Raw genomic sequence first — 25,480 nt, 5'->3', positions numbered from 1 at the left:
AATGTAATTTTCAAAATGATGGCAGTTTAAACGATTGCAAATACTTCCTAGTTTGTTGTCTTTCGTCGACAAGTAATTAGTTACGGAAGTTAGTCTCTAGCAAGCGATTGTTGTTAACAATCTATTTCTGTAATTCTTTTTGCAAGATGGACAACTTGGCTCCCCTTAATTCACCAAATTTGTCAGTGTGACGAAAATTAGAGCGGATAGAATTACAACAATCGCTTGCCATGGACGTGGATGTGTAACTTATTATTGGTGACTCCAATTGGTATAAATTAAGGCGAATGTGTCTTCAACTTGTTCTAAAAAATACATGCTTACTGACAGATAATTATAGTTGTTATACAATAGAGACACAGGTGAAACAAATAAGCTATTTCACATAATATGAAAGCAATCTCTACTTAGCCCATTCTATAAGAGCATTTCTTGATCTCTACATCATCAATTGGTAGATTTTCAGTAGGAAAAGCACACATTCCAACTTTTTCTGGTCCTTGATCAGGCAAAGAACCACAGGGCTTAGGAACCACACCACTTGTAACTCCCGCGATATCAGTACAAGTCCATGGCACCTTCTTTGCTTTCTTTGCCAACCCTATGGTCGCGTTAGATATACATATCCCGGTGAATGGATCACCTGAAATGCCTTCAAGCCGAGCTGCCATTGACACATTCTCTGCGACAATGTCTCTGTAATTGATCCCCTGAATCACCGGTAATGCATTAGGATCATAGTGACTATCAGCATGAGAGCCATAGTTTCCTGTCATCCAAAACACCCATTTCATCGTATGTAAGTTCATGCCTTTTACGTATATCTCCTTCACATAACCTCCCCGTCCCACTCCTGTTTTGATCCTGACCCCTGATTCTGTGTTAATGGCTGTAATATCTTCAGCTCTGACATCTTCAATCCCACCTGACATTTCGCTTCCTAATGCAATTGCAGCACTGTATGGCGAAATGCATGTCAGCCGTCTGATGATCAGTTGTTTTGTAGGCATACCATATGATATACCATATTCATCCCAACCACTCTTAACTGCTATACAATCATCTCCAGAGACTATATAAGTATCCTCAATTTTCGTGTTTGTGCAAGAATCTGCAGGTGAACATGGGCAAGAAAGATGTTAAAGAATCTCCAAAGTGAGGATATTTTACATGATGTGAAGATTATTCAAACAGGGAAACTCTGCTAACCTGGATTTATTCCATCGGTGTTTGGAGACGTTACAGGTGCTAAAATTGTGATCCCTTGAATAATGATATTGCTGCAAATTATGTATGAAAAATGTGACTACAAAGAAAGTAAGCTAAGATTTAACTTCTGCAGTGAAATTCGAAGATTTGAGTTACCTGCTATAAACAGGATGAACATTCCACGACGGAGAGTTCAGAAATGTAAGATTTGAAATCTGGATGTGATCAGAATGCATGATTTCAATGAGGTAAGGTCGTGTATATTTAAGTTTCTTCTTATGAAATTGTTGCCACCAAAGAGCACCCTGACCGTCGATTGTGCCATTTTCACCTGGTTTCATATGATCATCAGCTTTCTTGTTAGGAGATAGAGTTATACTTGTCAATTGTGTTACAATCAGTTTATCTGTGTTGGATTTGATGAGATTTCTTGCCTGTAACAACAACATCAGTGAGGTTTGTCCCGAAAATGAGACTGATGTACCTTCCACCTGCAGTGTCCCTTCCATGACCATAAGATGGCAAGGGCGCAATCACTGCCCATTCACTGATTACCTGGAAAATTCAGTTTTCCAATTGTAAAGTTTAGGAAACTGCATATTGAATTTGACCAGACCAAAACACACAGCGGCGGAACCAAGGAGGGACTAACCTAAACTGAAACCCCGGCTAACCTCTAAAAACAGTGATTTTTACCTTAAAGACCTTAGTTGTTCATTTGATTATTTTTTTTTGGTATTTTTCTGCAAATTTGGAAGTTTCGTGTTCCACCATTGCACCAGCCCATGTCAAAAGATTTAAAGATCAATCGAAACAAATATTTTATTTTTGCTAAATCAATCGAAACAAATCTTCTTAGCGAATCCTTAATTATTATGGTGCTTGGTGTTAATGTTAATTAAGAGGAAAGGTTGCGGCTGAATCTTGGATGTGGCAACTGAGTGTGAGTTTTTTGCCGTGAGACATTAAGAATTAGGGAGGAATATGGTTCTTACGGCATAGGTAAGTCACGTGTGATGAAAAATGGGTCAAGGTATTATCTCCGCTTACTTTTACATACTTTTATGTATCATTGTATATCAATTTGTACCTAAAACATACATATACGTGCACACACAAGCCGGGTAGGTCTTTTGAGTAAACAGTCTGTTCATTATTTGGAATGAGGGTAATGCTGCATACACTATACCCTCCCCAGACACTGTCCTAGACGGTATTTACTGGGTACGATTGATTGATTGATTGAATCGAAACAAATCTTCCTAACAGAGAGTTTGAACCCGGGACGGAAGAAAATACCTGGGAGGCAAGAAGAACAGCATCTTTGTGCAGATAAAGAGTGAAATGACTAGTGAGGTTAAAGCTTCCTGTCAACCATTTTCCAGGAGGAACAAAGAGCTGAGCTCCACCATCTGCTCCAAACTGGCTCAGATGAGAAATAGCATCTCTAAACACCTTAGTATTCGATGTCTTTCCATCTCCAACGCCACCATAATCCGTTATCGATGCACTGTGAGCTCTGCAACTTATAGCAGTGTACTCAAGTGTGCCCGGGACTCTTTTCTTTGCTTTTCTGCATTCAACTCCTCCCAAACTCACCACTACCAGCACCAACACAAGTAACCATACTGTCTTCATCACCTGTCATACAAAACATTGTTAAACAAACAGACAAACACACACTAAAACACACACACAATGTGATGAATGGTCTTACTTGAGGCTTATTAAAGGTGGTGGTGCAGAATGAGTCCATTGTTGAGAATGTGATATGGAATAAGTTTGTTGAACTGAAAGGATACAAAGAAAGGAGCATTTATAGGACTGAACTTGCTAGTCTTAAGGCAGTGGACCCTAGGGTTCGAACTCAGAACCTAATATGACTTAACCACTTGAACCACTTGAACTATCCAACCGTACTACGAAAAAATACTTTTTAAGTACATGCTAGTTCTATTTGTTATTACACTCTACATGGTATGTGTGTGTTTGTGGTATTATTGAATCAAAACAAGCTTCTGAACTAAGAAGCAATTCAATACAAAACTTGCAAGTAATAAATGGCATGGGCCAAAAATACTCAAGTGTTTTTCTTGACCTAAAAACTTGAATATTGTTCTTGCCAACACCTTTCGGTTACTCAATTATAATTTGACTCTTAAATTAAAACTCTTGTATCATAATATTTTATTTTTTGACAAATTAGACTTACATGTATAAAAACGAGTATCTGCTTTAACAAATCTCAGTTTGAGCGAGAATCGAATCCTAGAACGAAAACAGATAAGTCCTTAACTACTTGAGTTATCTCGTATTTATCAAATTCAATCCGATCTATACAAAAATATAAACTATTACACACTCTTTCCTCCTGTGTTAATATATACAGTTAAACATTTTTAAAGTAATAGGGTCTGTATCGAGAACAAATATTACTTTAGCGAGTTTATTACTTAATCGAGAGTAAAAATACACGGTATCTATTATGTTCGGACTAGAAAAAAATATTATTTTAACGAGGTTAAAAATATTATTTTAACGAAATTATTATTTTATCAATTATTATTCCATCAAGATTTAACTGTACTGTGCATCTGTGCTGAATTTACTGTGCATCTGTGCTGAATTTGATGTTTCCCTCAGACGTAAACTTTGTATTTATGCTAATCCTGTGATTAATTAAGTTAATTAGAATTAGAATCTAATGTGAAGAATTTGTAGGGTAGTGAGTTGTTTAGGTATATTCAGGTTAAAAACTAAAAAGTATTTTATGTGGGACCCAATCACGGTAGTCTTTCTGGGACGAGTGTAATATTCGGTTCTCGTGAGACCCTCTTTCTTCTTTATCCATCCTCCCCACTATCGCCGACCCACTTCACGGGTGAACATGCCCCCACTTTCACTTTCCGCAGTTTGTTGCTCGTTTATCTCGTATTCCCTTCTGGTTTTATGGCGTCGTATATGTTCTCCTTTGCAGTATATATGTTGTACTCTTACTCGTTTATCTCGTATTCCCTTCTGGTTTTATGGTGTCGTATATGTTCTCCTTCGCAGTATATATGTTGTACTCTTGCGTTAGGGAAATGACGCCATTATCCAAGATTTTTGTTTTTCCGCAAGTACATAGTTTGTTACTCGTCTATCTCGTATCACCCGCTTCTACAGTGTCCCGCTATTAGGGAAATGAAATGAACGAGACTTGCGAATTATTTCGTTGCACGAAAAAAACTATACTCAAGTGTGTGAATTTGATGCGAGAAAATAAATTTAAATACAGAGTAACATTTTCCCGCAAACATAATCAACAAATTTAAAAAATAATCCCTCACTTGCGAAACCTTTGGAAAAATCTTCAGAAATCATCCAATTTCGTAAACTTGAGCACCGTTGATGTGTAACTCGAGTTTATGAATCTGTACATGTAAGTGGAGAATGCAGGTAAGATACAAGGTGATGATTATATCCACTATAGATCAATAATAGTACTCTCTAGCAAAGTTATAATATCACATATATGTAGTGCACTACTACATTGCTATAAAATTAAACACTATAGTATCTTGTAGTCTTGTACCAAGTCGCTGAACCTGCGAAAATATTATAACCTATGTAGTTGCAGACTAAGCTTTTTGCTCGTGAATAAAGAGATAATTATGATAATATTCTAAATCCTGGCCAGACAAAAAGCGGAACATTGTGAATTTCTTTCTGCCTCTCTCAGCCTAACCCCCGCACCCCCACACACAATCCCCGGCCCCGGAAAATACACTAATAATAAGACCTTATATATATGAGGAATACAAAGGTTTGTCTGGGAACTGCTAGATGAGCTTTCCCCTGTCCTCAAGGTGTTACGAGAAGCTACTAGATGAGTATTTAAAAAAAACATTTACTACTTAAAAATCCGATGTTAATCCAGTATCAACTCAACACCAAAAGAGAATCATTTCCATGTAGTTAAAAGCGAGTAAAAAACAAGTGCTGCACTAATCTCACAACTAATTTGGTATGAACAAGCAATCCGCACAAAAAAAATACTGTCAAGCACTGTTCATAGGACAGTAATGCAACTCATGCTTCAAGTCTAAGAGACTACTCATGTAAAAGATAATTTAGAGATAAAGCTAAACCTTTAAACTTAAGACTTGTCTGTACATGCTACAGTTTCAGTGACTGCTGACTGGAGACCAAAAACACAGGAAGTGGAATCATTGACCAATCATATCTTCAAAGGTACTGCCCAATGTAGCACCGTGTTGCTGGATTATCTGGACAGATTTCAGAAGAATATTTTGCTCGGCTGCACATAACAAGTCTTTCCTCTAGAACCACAAACAAGGAATCAATACAAAGGAGTCAATATACAAATTAACTTGTAATAAGATTAAGAAAGATGCCTCTAACACGTTGCACTGAGACAAGAAGAGTTATAAGCATAAGAACGGTGTTCAGAAAGATCAAGTGTTAACAAGAAAAATCACATAAAGAACAACACAATACAGAAGAGTAGGAAATTTCTTTATTTTAATCAGATTATTAAAACAGTAATTATCTACTAATATACTATATGCAATTATTTCAGTTGGGTTTGGATTATATACTATGGGTTATTATGTAGACATTATAGGTTTAATCTGTGTAGTTCTAGTTTAGACCTGAATAGCCATTTCCCACTTCGTTTAACTTTGCATATCTTCATTAATACACATGTATGTATATGAGTTATGTTTTGCTTTAGCAACAAAAAGAAGATAATTTCCTTCACATTCTTCCTAATATCCAACTCATCCAACCAAAAGTGCTTTTATCAAATGACAAGCAAGTACTAGATGTCAACAAACTTCAATGCATTGCAGATTCATCAGCCAAAGCCAACATTTTAAGAACAAATGCACACTATAATTGTGCAAAAAAAACATAATTGGAAGCAATTACATTTGTAACTGGGAAGCTTTGAAATAAATAACTCAATAGTGACCTATGATTTCCATTTATAGTAAATAATGTATGCACATACCTTATGTTTTAGATTGTAACCAAGAGTCAGTTCTGCATATGATCTTTCCACTCGAGACAAGAAACAATAAGGTACTTCCCTTTCCAAAAACACATCTGAGTTAGATTTGATCATCTTCGTTATATCATCTGAAATCTGGGGAATCTTATCAAAGTCACTGATATGTAAAGGAATCTTAGTTAGCATGGCCCGCCATTCAGCACGTGATTTATTCACAATAACCTACAAAAGGCATTAAAGCACACAAGGGTTTAGATGTCATTAACAATTTACATTTATCACAGTAAAACAAGTCACTAGCAATTTTAAATTATCATAGTAACATATGTGCCGATAAAAATTATATAGGATATTGAGGGCAGTGTGCAAGAATACGAGATAAACAAAATATTGGCAAACAGTGGTTATGAAATATTGCAGTTAATGCAACTAATAAATTGGTATGTATGAATGGTCTTATAAAAGATATTTCATGTTCTACAATTAACTAACAAGATATTTTTTTATAACAAGATATTTTACTACAGTTAATCTTTGTATGCTGACACATTATATCTGCATCTAGCTTTATCGCGGGTTCGTAGCATACATTCAATTATACAGCTCAACGTCCTACAAGTATGCTAGGTTATGAGTAAAGATAATTCACGTTTAGGCTGACGATGACAATCCCAAATAATAGTTGAAGCAACGCAGCATTGAATCAATATAAGTGCTTTATAAACGAAGTGGGTACCATCCAACCTGACTAGAAAACAGCGAGTTAGGAACTATAACAGGGAACTTTTCCGCACTTAACAATCTTGTAGTTGTAAGTCCCATTTCTACCACCTGACCTTCCACAGATCCAGCCTGCAGAAAAATGTTAAATTACGATTATTATCCGCAACAAGAATTTTTTTCCGAGCTGACAATCTTTTTGGGCATCAAACAAAATTCAGTGGTCCTTGTCATAACTGCATCTGTCATCACTGCATATGAGCAGCTAATCTTGACCATACCACTTCAAGATCTTCGTGACCCTGTTCATCTAGTTCTTGGGGTTGCAATGGTGCTACTAATTCATCACAGTTAAAACTCCAAAATTTTCATGAGAAATTACATATCTATTTGAAAAATAATAGATATCATAGTTCAAACTTCAAGTAAGATAAAAACACCGGAAGATTCATGCAAAATCTCTCAATTCTTAACTACATTTGAAACAATTTGATGTTTAGAGGTAAAAAAAGACTTCAATTAACAATACTAGAATAGGGCAACGAAACTAAAATATATAGTGAAAGTCGTATAACAAATTTAACATACTCTAATTGTATCTCCTACTGAAAAAGGCTGTGACATCTGTACAGACAACCCACTGAGAACATTTCCCAGAATGTCCTTTGATGCAAAAGCAGTAGCAACTCCTGCAAAAGCACATAGATATATGATCTCAGAGTTAAATTCTTCTTTAATAAACTTAAAATATTGCTTGACTGAGTGTACGTTATGAATGATACGAATTGAGCCATCCCAAATGATCACGAGGGGAATTCTTCACAATAAGCACTGATTTAAAAAAATCATACATGTCAACGATATAAGTGTTCTATACAAGTAAAGCAAAACATTGCATGCTCTATAAGTTTCAGCACCTTCAAAATTACAACGGTACAGAGGTTATAAAGAGGTAAAGACCATACAAAAATTTCCAACAAGACTTACCTCCTATGCCTCCAACAGTAAGTATAGATTGCACTGCCACCCCACATGCCTCAGCTAATGCCATCAAACCAAGCGAAAATAAACCAACGGACGATATTTTGTCAATGACCAATAACTTATCCCGGTCGACCAGTCCTTGGGTACTCTTTGAGGCTAAAGCACGAGTAATGACATTTCTCTTCCATCGATGCAGGAACCATACAACCGAAAGAATAACAGCACCCCTCCAAGTCTGTAATAAGTATTGTGATGCAATTGTGGTAGGTGCCACCAAATTTGCTCTGTTTACACAAGGAAATCAACAACAACAAAAAGAAGAATAAATAGAACGACAGAATTCCAAAAGTCATAATAAACATGTAAACTTGAAAGTAAAAGAGGAAGACCGCCTACTAACATTTGGGAAAACGCCATGAAGGTAACGAGATATCGCAGTGGATCCTCCAGAGCCCCCCAAAAACTGTTCTCATACGGCACTGGACCCCATAACGAGCTACCAGATAACAGTTGAGCAGGGCCTTGCGTTGAAAACTTATGAAACCTCCTCAAAACCTTAGGCATCACAAACCAAGCCAACATCGTCCCCGTCAAAGTACAACCAACAGGCACAATAACATCATTAAGATACGGATTCGCATCAAGCAACTTCTGACCATAAGGCACAACCTCATTAGACGCTTCCTTAACCTTTTCCCCGGCATAACCCCCAGCATCAACAACATATTTCCAAGCACCCTTCACCTTCTCAACCCAATCACCATCCCCAATACCACCCCCACTCACATCCCCATCACGACCACCCGAACCAACCGCACCTTCACTACCCCCACCTACATTCCCACTCACACCCTTGCTCGAATACATCCTACAACCCCTCATCCCAAAACCCCCAAAACCCGAAACACCACTCAACCTCCCAGGCATTGTCGAAAATGCCCCACAACACTCTACCCTACCCCTCACCGGAGCCTTAAACCCCGTAAACTCAAACTTCTCACCACCATTCCCCAACACAAACCCAGATGACTTAGTACTAAAACTACTACTATTCATCAAACTAAACAAAACCCTAGTCTCAATTTTGCTCAAATCTTTCGAAAACCTAAAGCAACTACCTAAAGATTTAGCCTTTGTTAACCTTAAAGCAGCCATTTTTACTACACCATTCAACTTGATAACTCAAACCCACAATTCAAATCAATCAACAACACTGAAACAAGCAAAAGAACACATAAATATCAAGATCAAATTTTTAATCAAGAAAATACATACACATATACATACAAAAAACAAGAACTGAAATTCAAGCTTTACTAACCTGTAATTGATTTTCAAGAAGCAAAAAAAACAATAAATAATTATTTATTATTTATTTAAATGTAGTGTGTTTGAAATAGAAAAGACATGACATATCTGCTGTTTTAACTTGTTGAGCAAGAGACGAATACAATGTCATGAAAATTATTGAATTGGATGATGGGCTTTCTGAGGTGGATTTTTTGTGATCAGATATATGGGCCGGGCCGGGCCGGGATGGGACCATTTCACATTATTTTCTTAGAGTTTAAAACTTGTACGATGCACGGACTTTATATTATTTTTGTAAAAAAATTACCTTGAATTGAATTATTAAATTCATTCATTTAACATTAATTAGAAAATTATAGATTTAAATATGAATTAGAATTTAAATTTGGTAAAGAAAATTGACTTTAATACCAACTAAAATTAGAATTTACCAACCAACCGTCTGACCAATCTTTTAATGTTTCGTCTATAGATAATTAAAAATAAATGAAGAATTGTTAGTTGAAATGAGAATCTGACTCTAGGGAAAAAAAATACGAAATGTCTTTTATTTAGTTATTGTTATATACTTATATTGTAGGATAATTGATGTTTTCCGAATAATTTGTAATTTTTTGTCAGAAATCTAAACAAATGTATAGCTGGATTCGAAGAGTAACTCGGATAAATTTGTTATACGGTATTCTTAATAAAAATACAAAAAAAGTCGTACAAATTAGAATTTCGATATTGTCTTGGTTCCTTAAAAGCATAGAAATTTTCTTTCGCATTTTATTTAAGAGGAACGAAGATGTTTTTTTTATCATACATTAATCAATAATAAATTGACTCAACTTCGACCGTAAATAAAAACTTATTATTTCATTATTCTGAAAAACCTGAAAATTACATATAAAGAAGATTAAATGTACTTTCTAGTGAAATACTTTTTATAAATTTTTCAATTATATATTTATTTTCCTATATTTATGTGCATGAAGTACATGGTTCAAGTTTGAAGTACATATGTTTGGCATGCCCGGTATTCTTATTCTCCGGCTACATCTCCGATTTACATTATGCATGTCTAGAACTGTATAATTTCGTAGGCTAACAAAAGCTAGAAGCCAAAGTCGACACATTGCATAGCAAGACAAGAACCAGGTTTCAGTGTCAACTATACACCTTTTGCCATTATTTGCGGTCGCAGCCACAGGTTCATTTTATTCTCGGTTCCCGAATGAATTCTAGCTACCGTTACCCAGCTCTGAAGACGAAAAAAGAATTGCTTTGCACGAACTCCCAATGATTTACAAGATCGGATGTCTGTACAAACTTTCCCAAGTACCTAAGAATCACCCAGAGCACCCTGCTGCAAATATATAGTTTCACGATTTTGCCCGTGTTTCTGTGATTTGGCAAGGACTTTTCAATTTTGAAAAGGAGAATAACTTTTCATCTCTTGTTTTATGTCTATTCCGATTCTCTTGTCGACGAGAGTTTTTCTGCCAAGGCTCCGAGCAAATCATGGTACTCGGTGAATGCTGAATGAGACTGAAGGTAAATATGGAATTTTAGAGTGATGCAGTAGTGCATAGATGATAGTATAAATCAAGCTTTGAGAGACATACCTGGATTGTGGAGCTATACGCTTTCCATAATCGCATATCATGCTGAAACAGGTCTAAAAGGATCTGCAGAAGGAGATAAGATATTACTTTATCTGGAGTCATCATTTCCTCTATATCAAAAAGAATTCCTGATTCAAATTAAATTTATGGCCCATACTTTCAGATATTTTTTCCATTATTTAATATGTTTATCACATTCTTCATCTAGCATTGAACAATTGTCCCTAATTTTTTAAAAAGAATAAATTAAGCTTCTTCCTTAATTTACTATCGCAAACTAATAGTCATACAGCTTAAGCCATGCAGAAGAACCACACAAACCCTTGTCTATATTCTAGAGGGAGAAGTCCTTCTAATGACATAATTCAGTAGATTTCCGCTTTCTTACCTCGTTTACATTGCAGTGGGATCGCTCTTAATTGTAAATAGACCCGGCAATTTTGGACACGACACGAAACGACACGAAAATTTAGTGTTTGTGTTTGCCTTTGTAGTACACGAACACGAAAGTACACGGTCGAGATTTACGGTCGAGATTTAGTGTCGGTTTTGTGTTTAACCTTCAAGTACACGACACGACACGAAGTATACGACATAATTAAATATTATAATTAAATTTTAATATTTTTATCAATATATGTAGAATTATAATAAATGTATGCATATTTATTTTTAAAATATTATTTGATTTCATTATATTATATAGAATTGAGATCTAAATATATATATTTCATATATTTTATAATTTTTTTACCTAAAAATCTTATATTTTAATTTATATTAATATTAAATTTAATATATATTAATATTCAATTAACACGACATACACGACACGAAACGAAAATACACGAACACGAATGTACACGAACGCTAAACATGTCGGTTTTGTGTTTGGCATTCAAGTACACGAAACACGAAAATACACGACACGAAAGTATACGACACGAACGAATTGCCAGGTCTAATTGTAAATGTCAGAACTGAATCGCAACTATTAATTTGCTGGTTCTGCTTACTTGACAAACTATGAAACAATGTTATAGTTTAAACTTTAAATCAAATAATTATTCAGTGATTTAGTTTTAAACAGAGAGAGAACATAATAACTGAAAACCTAAACAGTAGTAGCCAAAATTGAAATATATAAGAACAATAGCTAATAACACAAGCATTCACCTCAGATCTCCTTAAAAGAGTTGCCAACACAACTATCCACTCCTTAAACTTGACCGAGCACATATGAGCTAAGAGGAATTCTGCATCAAGACGGCTTTGAAGTATCCCCATTTGAAGCTGCAAATTGTTTAATTTGAGAAAATAACCATCACCAGCTCAATGATATGAACATGCAGAATAAATAGAGTACAGTAATAAATGTACATAACCTAAGAAAATTCCAGAGAGCAGCAAGATTTAAATGCTCTTAATTACCACATTTATAATTCAGATTTTTTCTGATGTTTTATTTGGTGCCTTGTAGAAGCATTAAAGTCCCTTTAGATGCATGTCATTACAAGAGAATAATTCCACATATCTCAGGCAGCAATTTGAAAGCAACTACATGTTTATATAATTTCATTCTGTATGTAATGGAAACTATTTAAAAAAAATTGTCGCTACCAAGTACACAATGCCACGAACTCGAGCTTTTTTGCCCGGATTTTAAAATAACAAGACGCGAAATTTTAAAAGTAATGAAAGCTGGCCATGGACAGAAAGCAAATAGTCTGTCCTGGTAATAAGAATCCTAAATTTTACATGATGAAACTCTTTGACATAAGATATCATCATGATTCATGTAGCTTATCTGTGTTGCAAGTCTCTAACGCTTAATATCATAAAGGATCATCAACCTTTTTCTTTTCGTAATTATATGCAATATAGAGAATTCTAAAAAATCAAGAGATCGGATAATTTAGGGTCCATCTCCATTGGTTCCATTCATATAGAGAAATGTTGATGCTGATTATTAACTTTACATGAAAACTATTTGTTTATATCTATGTGGTGAAAGAATCCAGAAGATGATAAGGGAAATAGTAGTGTGTGACATGGTTGAGTGCAAGTCCTGTTAGTGAGTTAATCAAGTGAATTAAATTGTGATCCTTCACTACTAGATGGCAGTTTATGTCAATTACAGATGAATGGCTACTCCTTGTTACTTCTATAAATCATGATTTGTGTTACATTCCGATAAACAAAAAAACATTTCTTCATATTCTCTATCTTCTACATACATTAATTCAAAAATTCATAGAACTATTCCCGGGATATTCTTAAATAGTGCAAATTGCAGAATATTGTAGGCTTCATTGTATTTTAAAGGTATTCGCCAGAATCTAGTTGCAGCAGTTACCGGGGACGAATTAAGCCTCAAGGAAAACGATCTGGTTGTGCCTAGAAGATATTTGTTGTCTGATCTTATTCAATTCTACATCTCTTGTTAACAGGAAGTGGAGACGGTTGCAGTGAAGAATGAAGGCATTGATAGGTCAAAAGCCAAAGAAAGCATGCAAAATCACAAAAATGTCTATAATAGGCTCATTAACCATGAAATTTCCAACACTAGTAACTGAACTCATATAGGGCAAAAGGAATAGAAGTTAAAAAAATAAATAAAAATGTCTAAAAAGGGATCGATAGTCATAAGCAATTAATGCTATGGTATAGGAAAAGGAGACAGCTTCTATGAATAGAGAAGGCATTGATAGGCCAAAAGCTAAAGAAAGTAAGCAAAATCACTAATATGCATATTAAGGGTCCGTGAATCAAGATAGCCCAACAACAATTTACAAATTTATACATATATATACAGTCGTAGGTTTGTCCATGTCAAATGCATGGCATCCCAAAACAACACACAATTGAACAAGTTAAAAAACAGAATCGGGACATGTTGGACTTCTTTCATAAAATAGATTGCAGATGTCACTACCTTCTGACCAATTAATTCAAGTCCTGAAGCAAAATTATCCAAACGAGCACTTCCATATCGTTCTCGCTGAAGGAACTCCTGCAATAAATTTTCATTGCTACCTTAAGAAAAATTATTATTAGAAGAGACAAGACATGAATTGACAGAAAACTGCCAAACCCACTTACCACTAGATCAAACTGGGTGCCTTTCACAAATGCAACAATCTTGGAAAGTTCTTTCCCAGACATTAAATAACTAGCATGACTTCCAAGAATATTTTTAACAGAAGCAACATGCGCATTCTGATCTTTAAAAGGAGGGCTGCTTCGCAAAATATCAGATGTACATCAAAACTGCAGCACAGGTAATAATACAAACTCAACTGTGGGAGCTATGACTTACCTATCTGGCTCAAAAGACTGCGTACGGAAAGTTGAAGGAATGCTAAAGTAGCCCAAGAATCGGGGAGATGATTTTTCTGAATCTGATACTTGAGACTCAAATTCTCTTCCAGATCTCAGAAGAAACCTTACCTGTAAACAAAATAGCTATTGAGACCGCTTACAAAAAAATCTAGTATTTAAAAGTATCAACAAAGCCCTGGGCACATACCAGTTCTCCCGCAAGTTCATACAAAGATTCATCAAGAGTTGCCTACAAAATGATTTTGTACTAAGTGTCATCCAATGTTAAGTAACTATAGGCATTTTTGTGTGTGTATGTGTGAGTGATTTAGTTTGTGTTTGTGTGTGTGTGTGCGAGAGAGGGGGGGGGTGCTGAAAATGATTCTGCACTAAGTGTCATCCAATGTTCAGTAACTATAGGTATTTGTGTTTTTATGTGTGAGTGATGTGTGTGTGCGAGAGAGGGAGAGGGGGGGGGAGAAGGTGCTGAAAATACAAGCATGTCTATTTATACCTGTAATAGGCGTAAAGCACAATATTGACTTACAGCAGGACCTTCAAGCTTAGCAATAACCTTCAGAAAAACTACCGTGCATTAAAAGGCAGAGAAATACCATATAACCTTTCGTTGACAAACATGCAGTTATAGAATTTTTTCCCTTGTTTCATCCAAACAAAAAACTAAAGTAATAATGATAAAAAATTACTAGGTAAAATCTTTAACAAATAAAGCCCCCTGCGTAAATTAATCTGTATAACAAAGACCTTTAGTCATACTCATATGTACCATTTAATTCAAGAGCCAATCTCTTTTATTTACTGCTCGTGTCTCGGAGTTATACTCAAATCCGATTTATAAACTACGTAACTTAATATTTCCACGGATTATCATAAATAATTGACATAGGCAGCTACAACTCGGAAACCGAAAAGAATTCACATAAACACACATCACATGTGTCCAACTCTACTTCTTTAGATACTTCCCAGATATATTTAAAGGGTCCTGGTCCCTGGTTAGTGTTGGCCAAGGACCCTAACGCAGCCAGCACTGATTCCTAACATCCAATCCAACAGCCCAGATGACTGCTTCAATATTTGAACCTTTGCGTGTAATAACTGCAGAAAGCCGGTCTATCCGCTTGAAATAAGCGAGGATACAAGGGTAATCATTTTCTTCCATTTTTCACTTCAATCATCAAATGAAAGATCTTCTATATACATATAAACTTACCTTCAAAAAAAATCTAGTATTTGCTTATTCTATGAATACCCAAAGTTGTTTCATTAGGATTATCATACCTAGAAAGCATTATTTATTATTTCTAATGCAAAATTTCTTTTATGTACTAGAGGTGATTGTATATAAACCAATATACATGAGAAAATACTGAGATTTTGAGTCCACCCAATAACAACATTTAGTTTTCCGGAAGGTCAAGAAAATGGACCGACATTCTTTAAGTTGGTAGGAAAGTTGCAGGACAAGTATGAAAGATTGTGAAACTGAGAATGAGAGGATAGGACAGGTTAAATGGGAAGTGAATAATTTTCCTCCTTTACTCCCTTGTCTAAAAAGAATAGTACGGCTTTCCGCAAATATTTTATCCAGAGATTCAAAAAAGTGAAGCTATCATCTGGGCCATTCGTAGCTTGATCGGATGATAGAATTAATTGTTTACTGTTTAAGGGTCTCTAGCGCCAGGGACCAGGACCCATGTTAAATTGTTATATGTAAATGTTTAATATTTTCCAAAACATACTATTATAATATGTTTGGATATGCCTCAACAACCGTGCTTAAATAGTAACATATGGACCTGAACTTAAGCAGACAGATGGAAATTTCAGAACATTGACCAATATATTCTTACAAGTATATAGCCGGCTGCAGTTCGGTACCATCTTCTTTGGAAGCATTCCTCAAATAACCTGCAAAATCAAGAACGTTGACACTATGCAAAAATAGAAATAACCAGCTACGACTGAATTAAAGGCGTGGAGAAAAATATGAAAATGGTTTACCGAAATTAAAAATAACTTGACTAATTTTTTTTTTAATTTCAGATTTAGAGCAAAATATATCGGGAAGAGAAGACCTAAAAAGAATTGCGATCAAGATGCCCCTCCCAGGAAACAAAGTGAAACAAATATTTAAGGCGTGATTAACAGTGACATAATCAAAGTTTGTCAACAAAGCTCTACAGTCATATTTTAACAAATTATACTAAAACTTCTGATAACTAAGGTCTGTGTATTAGCTTCTCATGGTTCCTTCCTGCTCCAATCAAAGATTAAACCTCTCAATGAATTCCATAATTCTACCTAGCAACAAATGCTAATGATATCTATTACTTAATTAGATTTATGATATCAATTTTTCAGTACTCATGATAAACGGAGAGTAATTGGTGATCGCACAACTTGGCTAACATTAATTGTTGTAAACCAAATTTAACTCCACTCAACCTCTATTTTAATGACTTCCCCCAAAATCTTCCCATAATTGGTACCAATCCATAATGTACAGACCACAATTCAGAGATGACACTTGAAATGTTTTATTTCACACCTCAGATAAAAATTTTGGTAATCTCTTTCTATAGTGATATATCAGATCCCTTTGACCCCTATTAAGATTATATCCCCAGACACATTATCTATTACCAAAATCTTATATTTTGAAATTTAGGGTTTTGTGCCAGCCTTCAAATAGTCAACTGCAAGATAAACTTTGGCCACTCTACTTCTGCAGAAGAGATGGAACTTCTGAAACAGCTGAGAAACTGATAAAGAAGAAAAGGGTTCTTCTGAAACAGTTAAAATGCTTGGTGAAGAAGAGTATGTATCATGGAAACCCAAAGAATGACATCAATTAAGAGAAACTTAATCCAAATCAATCCAGATTCATCCTATTCTTGCCATTCAACAGTGATATCTACACATTTACCATATTCGTTTGAGAAGTATATGCAACTCACCAAAGTAAATATGTAATATCATTTTAAAATTTACTAAAAATATCACATACTCTGTTGACCTTCCAGCAGCAGAAAAAAGATCAGCCCAATGTCGACCATCAGTCTTCCTAGCTACTCTCACAACCACATCAAAATATTCGGGGAATTTCTTAATTAGATCACAGGTCTTCGCCAAAAGTGAACAACTTGCAGCATGGCTGGGAACTGAGCTCTGTTTTCTGCTTGGACTTTGCCTACAGAAGATAACTGTCAATGGATTAAGAGACACAACAGACGTCAAATTTAGACTGTGATCAACAGATCAGGTGTAGAAGAATTGTAAATGATGAAACTTCAGAATATATGACCGTATAGGCAATGGAAAAATCAATACAAGTTTCAATGGTACAAAATAATTATTATACAGTAATACATAAGGGAGTGCATTTCAATCTCCATTAGAGCTGTCTGAAACTTGATATCATGTAGCATTAGTTCAGAAATGCTGGAACTGAACTATGTTCACATCTCATGTAAAAAAATATAGAATAAAAGGTAAAATCATGTAAGTGTGCTTAAAATATCAGACTTACCTTGAAATGTCAGCCTCAAATACTGTAAAAAGAAGCCACTCGAAACAATGGGAAAAATGAGGCTTCTCAGCTGATAACTGTGCTAACTGTAAAGCTTCTTCACTCTTCTCCCTCTACCCACCAATATAAAAAAAATTAGAAAAACCCCTATCATGAACTACAGAAGAGATTATAATACCACCAACCATGGTTTTGGCTTTACTAATTATTTATGGCATGATACAGCTTTAAGGATCTGTTACCTGGAGAAGGTGTCGAAGTAAACAGTGTAAGATCGTTTGAGCCTGAGGTGTCGGCTCAAAACATGGAAACTCTGTACATGCAGAAAATGACATCCTCTGTGAAACACCAACTACAACACCGGCATTTGGAAGTAAACCAAGAGGGTACACTTCGCGATCAAACTCCAGCTCAGGATCCAACTATATATATGAATAAGGTAACTTTAACATCATGAATCAACTTCTTAAAAAACTGAAAACCTTGACAAAAAATGAAGCTAATAATAATCCAGATTCGAACCAATAAAATGTAACTGAATTCCGACATCATTAGACATAATACCAACAAATGCACCTTCCAAACAGCTTGCTTTGGAAGATATTATAAATGAACAAAAGAGAATACACAGTTTAATTTATTCGAAATAAAAATTTACAACAATTTGTCACATGTTCCACAAGCTACAAACATAATGCTAACTTTCTGTTGAGCAAAAAGAAGAAGGAAGAATTACATTATATATGATTTCACAGTGCCGATGACTTTTATTTGGCCATTTACTGTATAAGCTGAATAATACATGCATACCTGCAAGAAGTCTTTCTGCTGAAAGGGCTCGAGACCTGAAGAAGGATACCGAATCTGAACAGATAAATTTTAGGTTGCAAGTTAGATCAGTTTTGACAGAGGACTTTGCACTGAGGAATTTAAGGTATATAGCAATTGTCACCTGCATCCCTCGATGGCCATAATCTAACCATGACACTTCTCCTATTAAGTTAGTTTTTCCGTCTGACTCACCACAAGTAACCCAGAACAATTCGATTGAATCAGTTAGCACTTTCTCTCTCCCATCATCCAAATCAAGTACAGAAAGTTCCCCGTTGGTCCTCAATATCAAACATCTGAAAAGGCCAAGCAGTCAATCAGCTGCTACACAAAGAAAGCTATTTGGGTTCAATTAAAAGGATGAGTTATACCTAACGGGTTCTTTTGTCCATAAACCAACAGAAGATGATATGTGTTTGCCTGGTATGTACTCCCTTTCAAGTTGATTAGGAATGAAGCGCATTGCGGCAGGATGGCTCTTTGCAGTCATGATTGATAACTCTCGTACTGTGGAAAGCTGTTTGTCATTTCATCACTTAAAACCCATGAAGAATTAATTAATATAAAAAAAAAAAAAGATTCACTTCAAAAGCAATGGGCATTATACTTATTGAGATGTTACTAATGTATTCATCCTTAAAGTTCAAAGGAGAAAATAATTAATAATGTACCTGTAAGTATGCAGTGCTCAAAGGTGTCAGTTCACCACATAACTTCACATGGAATATATTGACATTAAATGGTCGATATGTGACCAGTAAATAATCCTGATATACATCCATTACTGTTGGCTGTGCAAGCAATTGTTTTTGACCAAGTAGAGAGCTCTCATCAAGATGATATCTTGGATAAAAAAGTAGTTCATACCTACAACACATCTATTCCGGTGAGTGTGAATTTGAGCATGACCTAAGTTATTTGCTACACAAGTCTAATACACTTTAAAACTTAACTGAAATGCAAGAAAAATTTACAAAAAGAAAAATATAAATGCATACATACTACAAATACGGGAATCTTTAAAAAATCATAAGCACGAAGTGCTCACGTGTTGGAGGAATCAACGTAGTTGCATACAATAACGACTTTTCCCATCCATAACAAGCCTCTGCACTGAATTTTCTGTTCTTGGGTGATATCCCCAAAAAAACGCCACTTGTTCAATTTAATGTCATATATGATTAACCCATGAAGGCCAGCAACAGCTAAGTACATACCATCTTTGCTAGCTGCCACGTGTAGAACTGGCCAATTATGGGATATATAAGAGACCTGGAACATACCAATTTTGTATTAGTAGAATGGCTGTGCTGCAAAAAAATGGAAAATCTAATATTTTGCTGTATATGGCACATAACTGGAAGTTTAACATGCAAAAGCTTAAGTTCATCAGTAGCTTCGGACTGCACAACAAGCAATCGATCTTCACCATAAATTACTTGACGAACATATGTTGAATCTGAAACACCTCTATTAAGACAATATTTGCCAAAAGAGAATGCCAAGATTCTCTCAGACGACCCTTCTTCAGCAGCATACAGTCTATACCCATATTCATCCCACTGCAGCAATGAGGTGCCGCCCAACATGGGTTCGTACTTGCAATCTTGATTTGACTTGGTCGATGGAGAAGATACAGAACTCGAACCAATCTGACGTATTGTGGACATCAAACGACATCCAGAGACCGACCAAACTGTAAGTCCCCTTAATTTCCATCCCACTGAAAAAGCACAATTATCAGGAGTCCAGGCAATACAACTGACTGCACCAGTATCGTCCATTGAATATCTGTGCAAAGCATTTTCAAACATAAAACCTCATTTACAAAATTTTGCAAATCAAACAATAACATTGTTGACACGCTTTTAACAAAAAAGAGTGTTGCCGTTTATCAAAAAAACATCTGAATGTAAATCTGTACAATATGTTAATAAATTGTTCAGTACAAAATGAAGAAGCTTCATAGTAAACTTGAATATTCCTGTCCTAATTTGAACTCTTCTCTTTTTGATGTGTCCCGAATTAAAGGCTCTTTTGGTGTGTATTGAAAAAACTGATTTATGAATTCATGGTCAAGGAAAGATCTAAAAATTTTAACCTCGCGGGGCAGAGAAGTAGGAAAAAAATCTGTTGTAACTTGTAAGAGTGGATCCGAATAAAGAGGGGAAAATTAGGAACCTATCTGAATATAATACTCAGTCATAAATTATACGAAAACCAATTAAAAGCATAAAGACAGCAGGAATCGAACTTATGTCAACCTAACATGCTTCTGAAAATATATCACAAATAAGCTTAAGTTTATGTCACTCGGATGTAATAGCAAGTCGGTGAGGAAATTACTATACCTGTCCCTGTGCATGGTCTCTACACTTCTTTATATATAAACGGGATTACAGAATCGATACTATAAGTGAAAATAAATGGAATGGGATGCACTTGAGGAAAGGAAAATTTTGAAAATAATCTTTTTAAAATATTAACATGACAGGACAAAAGTGGACATTTAGTTTAGGACCCTGGAGGCATATTTGAAAATCCCATCTACATGTAACAAAAACAAACTGAGGGAATATTAGCAAGTCAGTGAGGGAATTTACTACACCTGTCCCTGCGCATGGTCTCTACACTTCTGTACATATGAACAGGATTACAGGATGTATACTGTTAGTGAATATAAATGGAAAGGGATGACCGTGAGAAAAGAAAAATTTTGAGATTAATCTTTTTAAAATGTTAACATGACAAGACAAAAGTGGACTTTAAGTTTTGGTCCCTGGAGACTATATGAAAATCCCATCAACATGTAACTAAAACAAAGGACAGCTGACATCAGCAAAGATAATGTGTCAAGTTCATTTCCCCGCATCATTGAGATGTGTGTTCACCTTTTCCATATAAAAAAAGGAAAGGCACGCGCATGTTATGACTAGTGTTCTCTACTGGAGTAGGTACACCGCACCAACATGCATGTTTCATGGGTATTTTAGGGCCACATTTTTCAAAATGGGTACTTTGAATTTTTAACCTGGATGGGGTATTTAGGGCCATCACTCATCTATGAATAAGAATATTCGAGATTTATATATTTATATCACACTATTTTTAATATTTTTAATTATAGAATCTTATTCTACTTATTATGATAATATATACTAAACAATATTAATATTTATTTAAACTAAATTATTTAATTAAAATGAGTACAATATAACCGGGCATTCGCCCGGGAACTAATCTAGTGTTCAGCTGATTAGATAAATCCCCTCTCACATAAACAATCCCAACAGAAGTGTGCCCATACATTTAAAAGGTGGTATATGGATGTGTATCCTCCAAACCTCCATGTAATCAGTCTGGCAAATATATAGGAAGCACTATCCTGAACGGAGGATTCGAGAGGTGTTAAATGTACCTATGATTCTGATGCTAAAATTTTGGTTGATACTATTACCGGAAGCAGGGGAAAATCTTATTTTGATACAATCGTTGCTGATTGTATTGAACTTCTTAGGCACTTGCATGGAGTGCTAGACTGCTAGTTGTGTTTGCCTAAAGGTCAGCAGTCTGCTAATGAAGTGGCCCATTTGTTAGCTAGGGCAGCTTGTAGTATGTCAGGTCTTCAGGAGCGGCTTTATACCGCTCCAGAGTTTATTAATTGTAATTGCTTCTGAGAAAGTTTAAGTAATGCAAGTACGTTTATCTCAAAAAAAAGTCTGGAAAAATAAATATTTGCAGCAATTAACTATACTGATAATTTAGAAACCGGAGTGATGTAAAGAAGCATACCCCCAATCATACAATGACACAGAACGAATAACAGAGAAAGATTCTGCAAGGTCGTACAATTCTACAATGCCTCTTCTTGTGCCTACAGCAAGGATTTGTCGCTCTGAAGCAATAGAAGTACAAGTTGCATCACCAGAACCCAACTGCTTCTCGGCTTTAACAGAATCAGATGGCTTTAAACCTTTCTTACTTACCGAACACAAAACCAATAGTCCATCAGAGAACAAAACAAACAACAACCTCAATGACAAAGAAAACTCCAGGCGTATAATAGCAGATTTAATGGATAAATTTTGACTGCCTGCAGGAACACTTTGAACACCTCCAGATGAATGTCCATTTTCTCGTGAATGTGATATTTTAATAACTTCTTTGCGAGCACCAGAGTAAAAGTCAAGTTCAAAGGCCCCAGCAAACTGTTTCAAACATATAACTCGAACTGGTAATCAAAAAGTACAATAAAAATATTTAAACATGAGATTAAAATAGGAAAAACACAGGACATAAATTTCACAACCCCAGAACGATTAATGATCAAACAGAGCCTCCTATTGGTCCCTAACTGAATTCTAACCAGTGCACCAATGTATGAAGTATAACCCATATCTAGGCAAGCATGCACCCTACCTCTACGCATTTTGACAGAAAATAAAGCATTTTGTCAATTTGCTAATCACAGATTTCCATTATAACAATGATCCATTAAACAAAAAAGACCGTATACATTACCCTTTCTGGCAACATAGAAACCTCAAAGTGCCGCAAAGAAAATACCTTGGTGCAATAATTATAAAATTGTAATTTCAAATCGAGAAATCATTAATCTGAATCCAATTTACAAAAAAAATAAAAATCGACAGTATAACAGTATATGCACTACCTCACCCTTCCAGGATATGCTGTACAGCGATCCATCAGAAAGTCCTACCAGCAAGTTTTTGTTGTCACAAACTATATTGCTCCTGTGGGTCAAATATAACTGATGAGTGTGAAGCCATTACATGATTTTTATATTATTATTGTTTAAGAGAAGCTCAATGATTAAAACTTGATTCTCTCTTATTTTTTCGGACACCTAACATATGCAATTATGTTTTTAACATTTAACGCAAATTTCATTACATATATTCCGACTGTAACAACATGATCTCAGATAGAATTCTACAGCTAAATGACCATGAGAACCACAAAATCGAGGGAGGGGGATATGAAGCTACACACTGATATAGAGCATTGCAATATTAGAAAGAGAGAGAGCAACTCAGTACACTCAAGAGCCTAAGTCGTATAAATAAGTAAAATCATAAACTTACACATTCAATTGCGTTTTGGCAAAAGGCGCCTGCTCACTAATCAATAAAGAAAAGGCCGCAAGATACAAACTTGACGGTTGCTTTCCTCCAATCGGTATTCTTTTATCAGAAAACTGGACCTTATATATATGAAGATAACCCGAAGATGTCTGCAACAACAAATTTCCGAAAAACACATAAAATCAGCTGCATTTCTTTCCAATAATACTATACTAACATTACTCCACAAAATTGTGTCAACTACCCCTCTATTTCAAACATTATCGAAAAAATCCACAAAACACAGAAACGAAACATCAATCAACAATGCAGGATAAACTTAGTTCAATACATACAATAACAGCAATGAATTTGCCATCAGGACTCCACACAGCTTGCAAATTCTCTCCTTCCTTTCGTATCGAATCGGAGTCTCGTTTACACTTGCCTAACCTCACTCTATGCTGTAACAACCTCAAATCAACTCAACTTCAATCAATCATACATATAACATAAATAAAAAGCACCTAAAAATGTTATAATAATAATAATAAATTAATATTATTATCATTATTATTATTATTATTATTATTATTATTATTATTATTAAAAAAGGAGTTATAAGAAATGAAAGGCTAATTTGGTCATTTCCACGTCATTTTACGGGATGTCGAGAATTCGAACCTGAGACGAGCTGCAGAGCTCGAAATGAGAGGGAGCGACAACGAGGAGGAGATGATTGAATACTTTGATGTAAATAATATGCTCGGATGTAGGAAAATTGCTTGATTCCAGTGGGATCGCCTGGGGCCATCCGTATGTCATATACATCTTTTCTTCTTCTTGTTGTTGTTGTTAGAATTTGTGTGTGTAATTTTACTTTGTAGGCATTGATTTATTTACAGTTTGCTGTTCTTCGTCTCCAGTTTCGTAGGAGTATTGTTTTCGATTCATAGCTTTTGCTTTTACTTTTTCTTTTTTCTCGTCAGGGTTTTACTTTTTCATTTGCAAAACATTTTATTCCTTTCATTAATGTTCATCCCACTTAAAGATATACACGCATTTAAAAAAAGATTTGGCCGAATTGCAAAATTCATAAAATGATACTCCCTCCGTACCTCCCAATTATTATCGTTTCTAAGAGAGTTTTCGGCACGTATTTTAAGATAAATAGAAAGTATAGTTTGATAACTTTTTTAAATTTTTTTCTTTTTCTGAATAAAAGTTTAAACATTCTATTTTAATTCAAAAAAAGAATTTTTTTAAAAAAAATTATAGAACTATACCTTATATTCATCTTAAAATGCGTGTAGACACTTTGTCAAAAATGATAACAATTGGGTGGGACTGACGGAGTAGTTAAACTTTCATCCCGCATTTAAAAAATGTGAATGCCGTTAATTTCAGCCTGACGGTTCTAACAAATTAAGAGTATTTTTGTAATTGTGTAAAAACTCGTAATTTTATTTAAATTAGATAATTTTTTGAGACATTGTTGTTGATATTCTTGAAAATTAGATCAAATTGGTATATAATGTGGACCTCAGTTTTTGGTGTTTGAATAATCAAAACGTACGAAATTCAATCCTTTATCTAATTCAATCATTAAAATCAAAAGTTATGGTAAATTTGTAATTTCAATTTTAGGGTTTACCGTTGATTTGGGGGTTTCGATTTTAGTTGTTTTGTGTTGAGATTGATTACATAGGATTATAGATTGTTTAAATTCGAGCATATGGTTTGTGTTTAATTCCGTTTTTGGTTCACTTAAAAAATGAACTGTCGGTTCGTTCTTTTTTTTTTCCGGCCAAATTATTTCGTGTTGGTATTAACTATTTTA

General features: G+C 35.1%; 3 protein-coding genes across 4 annotated transcripts; all 3 read right to left on the bottom strand.

The window, feature by feature from the left end:
* Positions 1-272: 272 nt before the first annotated feature.
* On the bottom strand, positions 273-3,080 carry LOC141668803 (putative polygalacturonase). The gene is made up of 6 exons (XM_074475816.1): positions 2,927-3,080; positions 2,509-2,850; positions 1,644-1,764; positions 1,366-1,540; positions 1,210-1,280; positions 273-1,111 (listed from the first exon to the last, which is right to left on the bottom strand). Exons 1-6 carry the CDS (start codon positions 3,023-3,025, stop codon positions 408-410), a joined length of 1,512 nt encoding a protein of 503 aa, XP_074331917.1. The 5' UTR covers positions 3,026-3,080; the 3' UTR covers positions 273-407.
* A 1,315-nt stretch (positions 3,081-4,395) lies between these two features.
* Positions 4,396-9,399, bottom strand: LOC141667760 (mechanosensitive ion channel protein 1, mitochondrial-like). The gene is made up of 8 exons (XM_074474373.1): positions 9,252-9,399; positions 8,331-9,143; positions 7,934-8,214; positions 7,535-7,635; positions 6,971-7,078; positions 6,227-6,448; positions 5,340-5,531; positions 4,396-4,622 (listed from the first exon to the last, which is right to left on the bottom strand). Exons 2-7 carry the CDS (start codon positions 9,083-9,085, stop codon positions 5,418-5,420), a joined length of 1,581 nt encoding a protein of 526 aa, XP_074330474.1. The 5' UTR covers positions 9,086-9,143; positions 9,252-9,399; the 3' UTR covers positions 4,396-4,622; positions 5,340-5,417.
* A 684-nt stretch (positions 9,400-10,083) lies between these two features.
* LOC141666707 (uncharacterized) lies at positions 10,084-24,637 on the bottom strand. 2 transcript variants are annotated; one of them, XM_074472860.1, is made up of 23 exons: positions 24,325-24,637; positions 23,997-24,104; positions 23,662-23,810; positions 23,229-23,310; positions 22,349-22,764; positions 19,915-20,347; positions 19,605-19,828; positions 19,228-19,423; positions 18,928-19,073; positions 18,678-18,852; positions 18,536-18,589; positions 17,968-18,147; positions 17,726-17,838; positions 17,204-17,386; positions 16,047-16,104; positions 14,687-14,746; positions 14,381-14,422; positions 14,171-14,301; positions 13,954-14,089; positions 13,787-13,864; positions 12,028-12,144; positions 10,852-10,914; positions 10,084-10,774 (listed from the first exon to the last, which is right to left on the bottom strand). In XM_074472860.1, exons 1-23 carry the CDS (start codon positions 24,469-24,471, stop codon positions 10,694-10,696), a joined length of 3,372 nt encoding a protein of 1,123 aa, XP_074328961.1. In that variant the 5' UTR covers positions 24,472-24,637; the 3' UTR covers positions 10,084-10,693. The 2 variants fall into 2 exon arrangements, with proteins under 2 accessions (XP_074328961.1, XP_074328962.1); XM_074472861.1 differs by lacking the exons at positions 23,997-24,104; positions 24,325-24,637 and having other exon boundaries at positions 23,234-23,310; positions 23,662-23,800.
* Between the last annotated feature and the right edge of the window lie 843 nt (positions 24,638-25,480).

Source organism: Apium graveolens, chromosome 6, assembly GCF_009905375.1.
Source record: "Apium graveolens cultivar Ventura chromosome 6, ASM990537v1, whole genome shotgun sequence".
In the NCBI taxonomy this organism is placed as follows: domain Eukaryota; kingdom Viridiplantae; phylum Streptophyta; class Magnoliopsida; order Apiales; family Apiaceae; genus Apium; species Apium graveolens.
This window is presented reverse-complemented; position numbering and strand designations above follow the sequence as displayed.

Coding starts and splice junctions, on each gene's coding strand:
- LOC141667760 (XM_074474373.1), bottom strand. CDS start 9,085: ATGGCTGCTTTAAGGTTAACAAAGGCTAAATCTTTAGGTAGTTGCTTT. Junction 8,215..8,330: donor TTCATGGCGTTTTCCCAAAT/GTTAGTAGGCGG, acceptor TTGTGTAAACAG/AGCAAATTTGGTGGCACCTA. Junction 7,636..7,933: donor TACTGTTGGAGGCATAGGAG/GTAAGTCTTGTT, acceptor GTGCTTTTGCAG/GAGTTGCTACTGCTTTTGCA.
- LOC141666707 (XM_074472860.1), bottom strand. CDS start 24,471: ATGTATATGACATACGGATGGCCCCAGGCGATCCCACTGGAATCAAGC. Junction 18,853..18,927: donor TGGACAAAAGAACCCGTTAG/GTATAACTCATC, acceptor TGGCCTTTTCAG/ATGTTTGATATTGAGGACCA. Junction 18,590..18,677: donor ATGGCCATCGAGGGATGCAG/GTGACAATTGCT, acceptor TTATCTGTTCAG/ATTCGGTATCCTTCTTCAGG.
- LOC141668803 (XM_074475816.1), bottom strand. CDS start 3,025: ATGCTCCTTTCTTTGTATCCTTTCAGTTCAACAAACTTATTCCATATC. Junction 2,851..2,926: donor CCACCTTTAATAAGCCTCAA/GTAAGACCATTC, acceptor TTTGTATGACAG/GTGATGAAGACAGTATGGTT. Junction 1,281..1,365: donor GTTCATCCTGTTTATAGCAG/GTAACTCAAATC, acceptor CATAATTTGCAG/CAATATCATTATTCAAGGGA.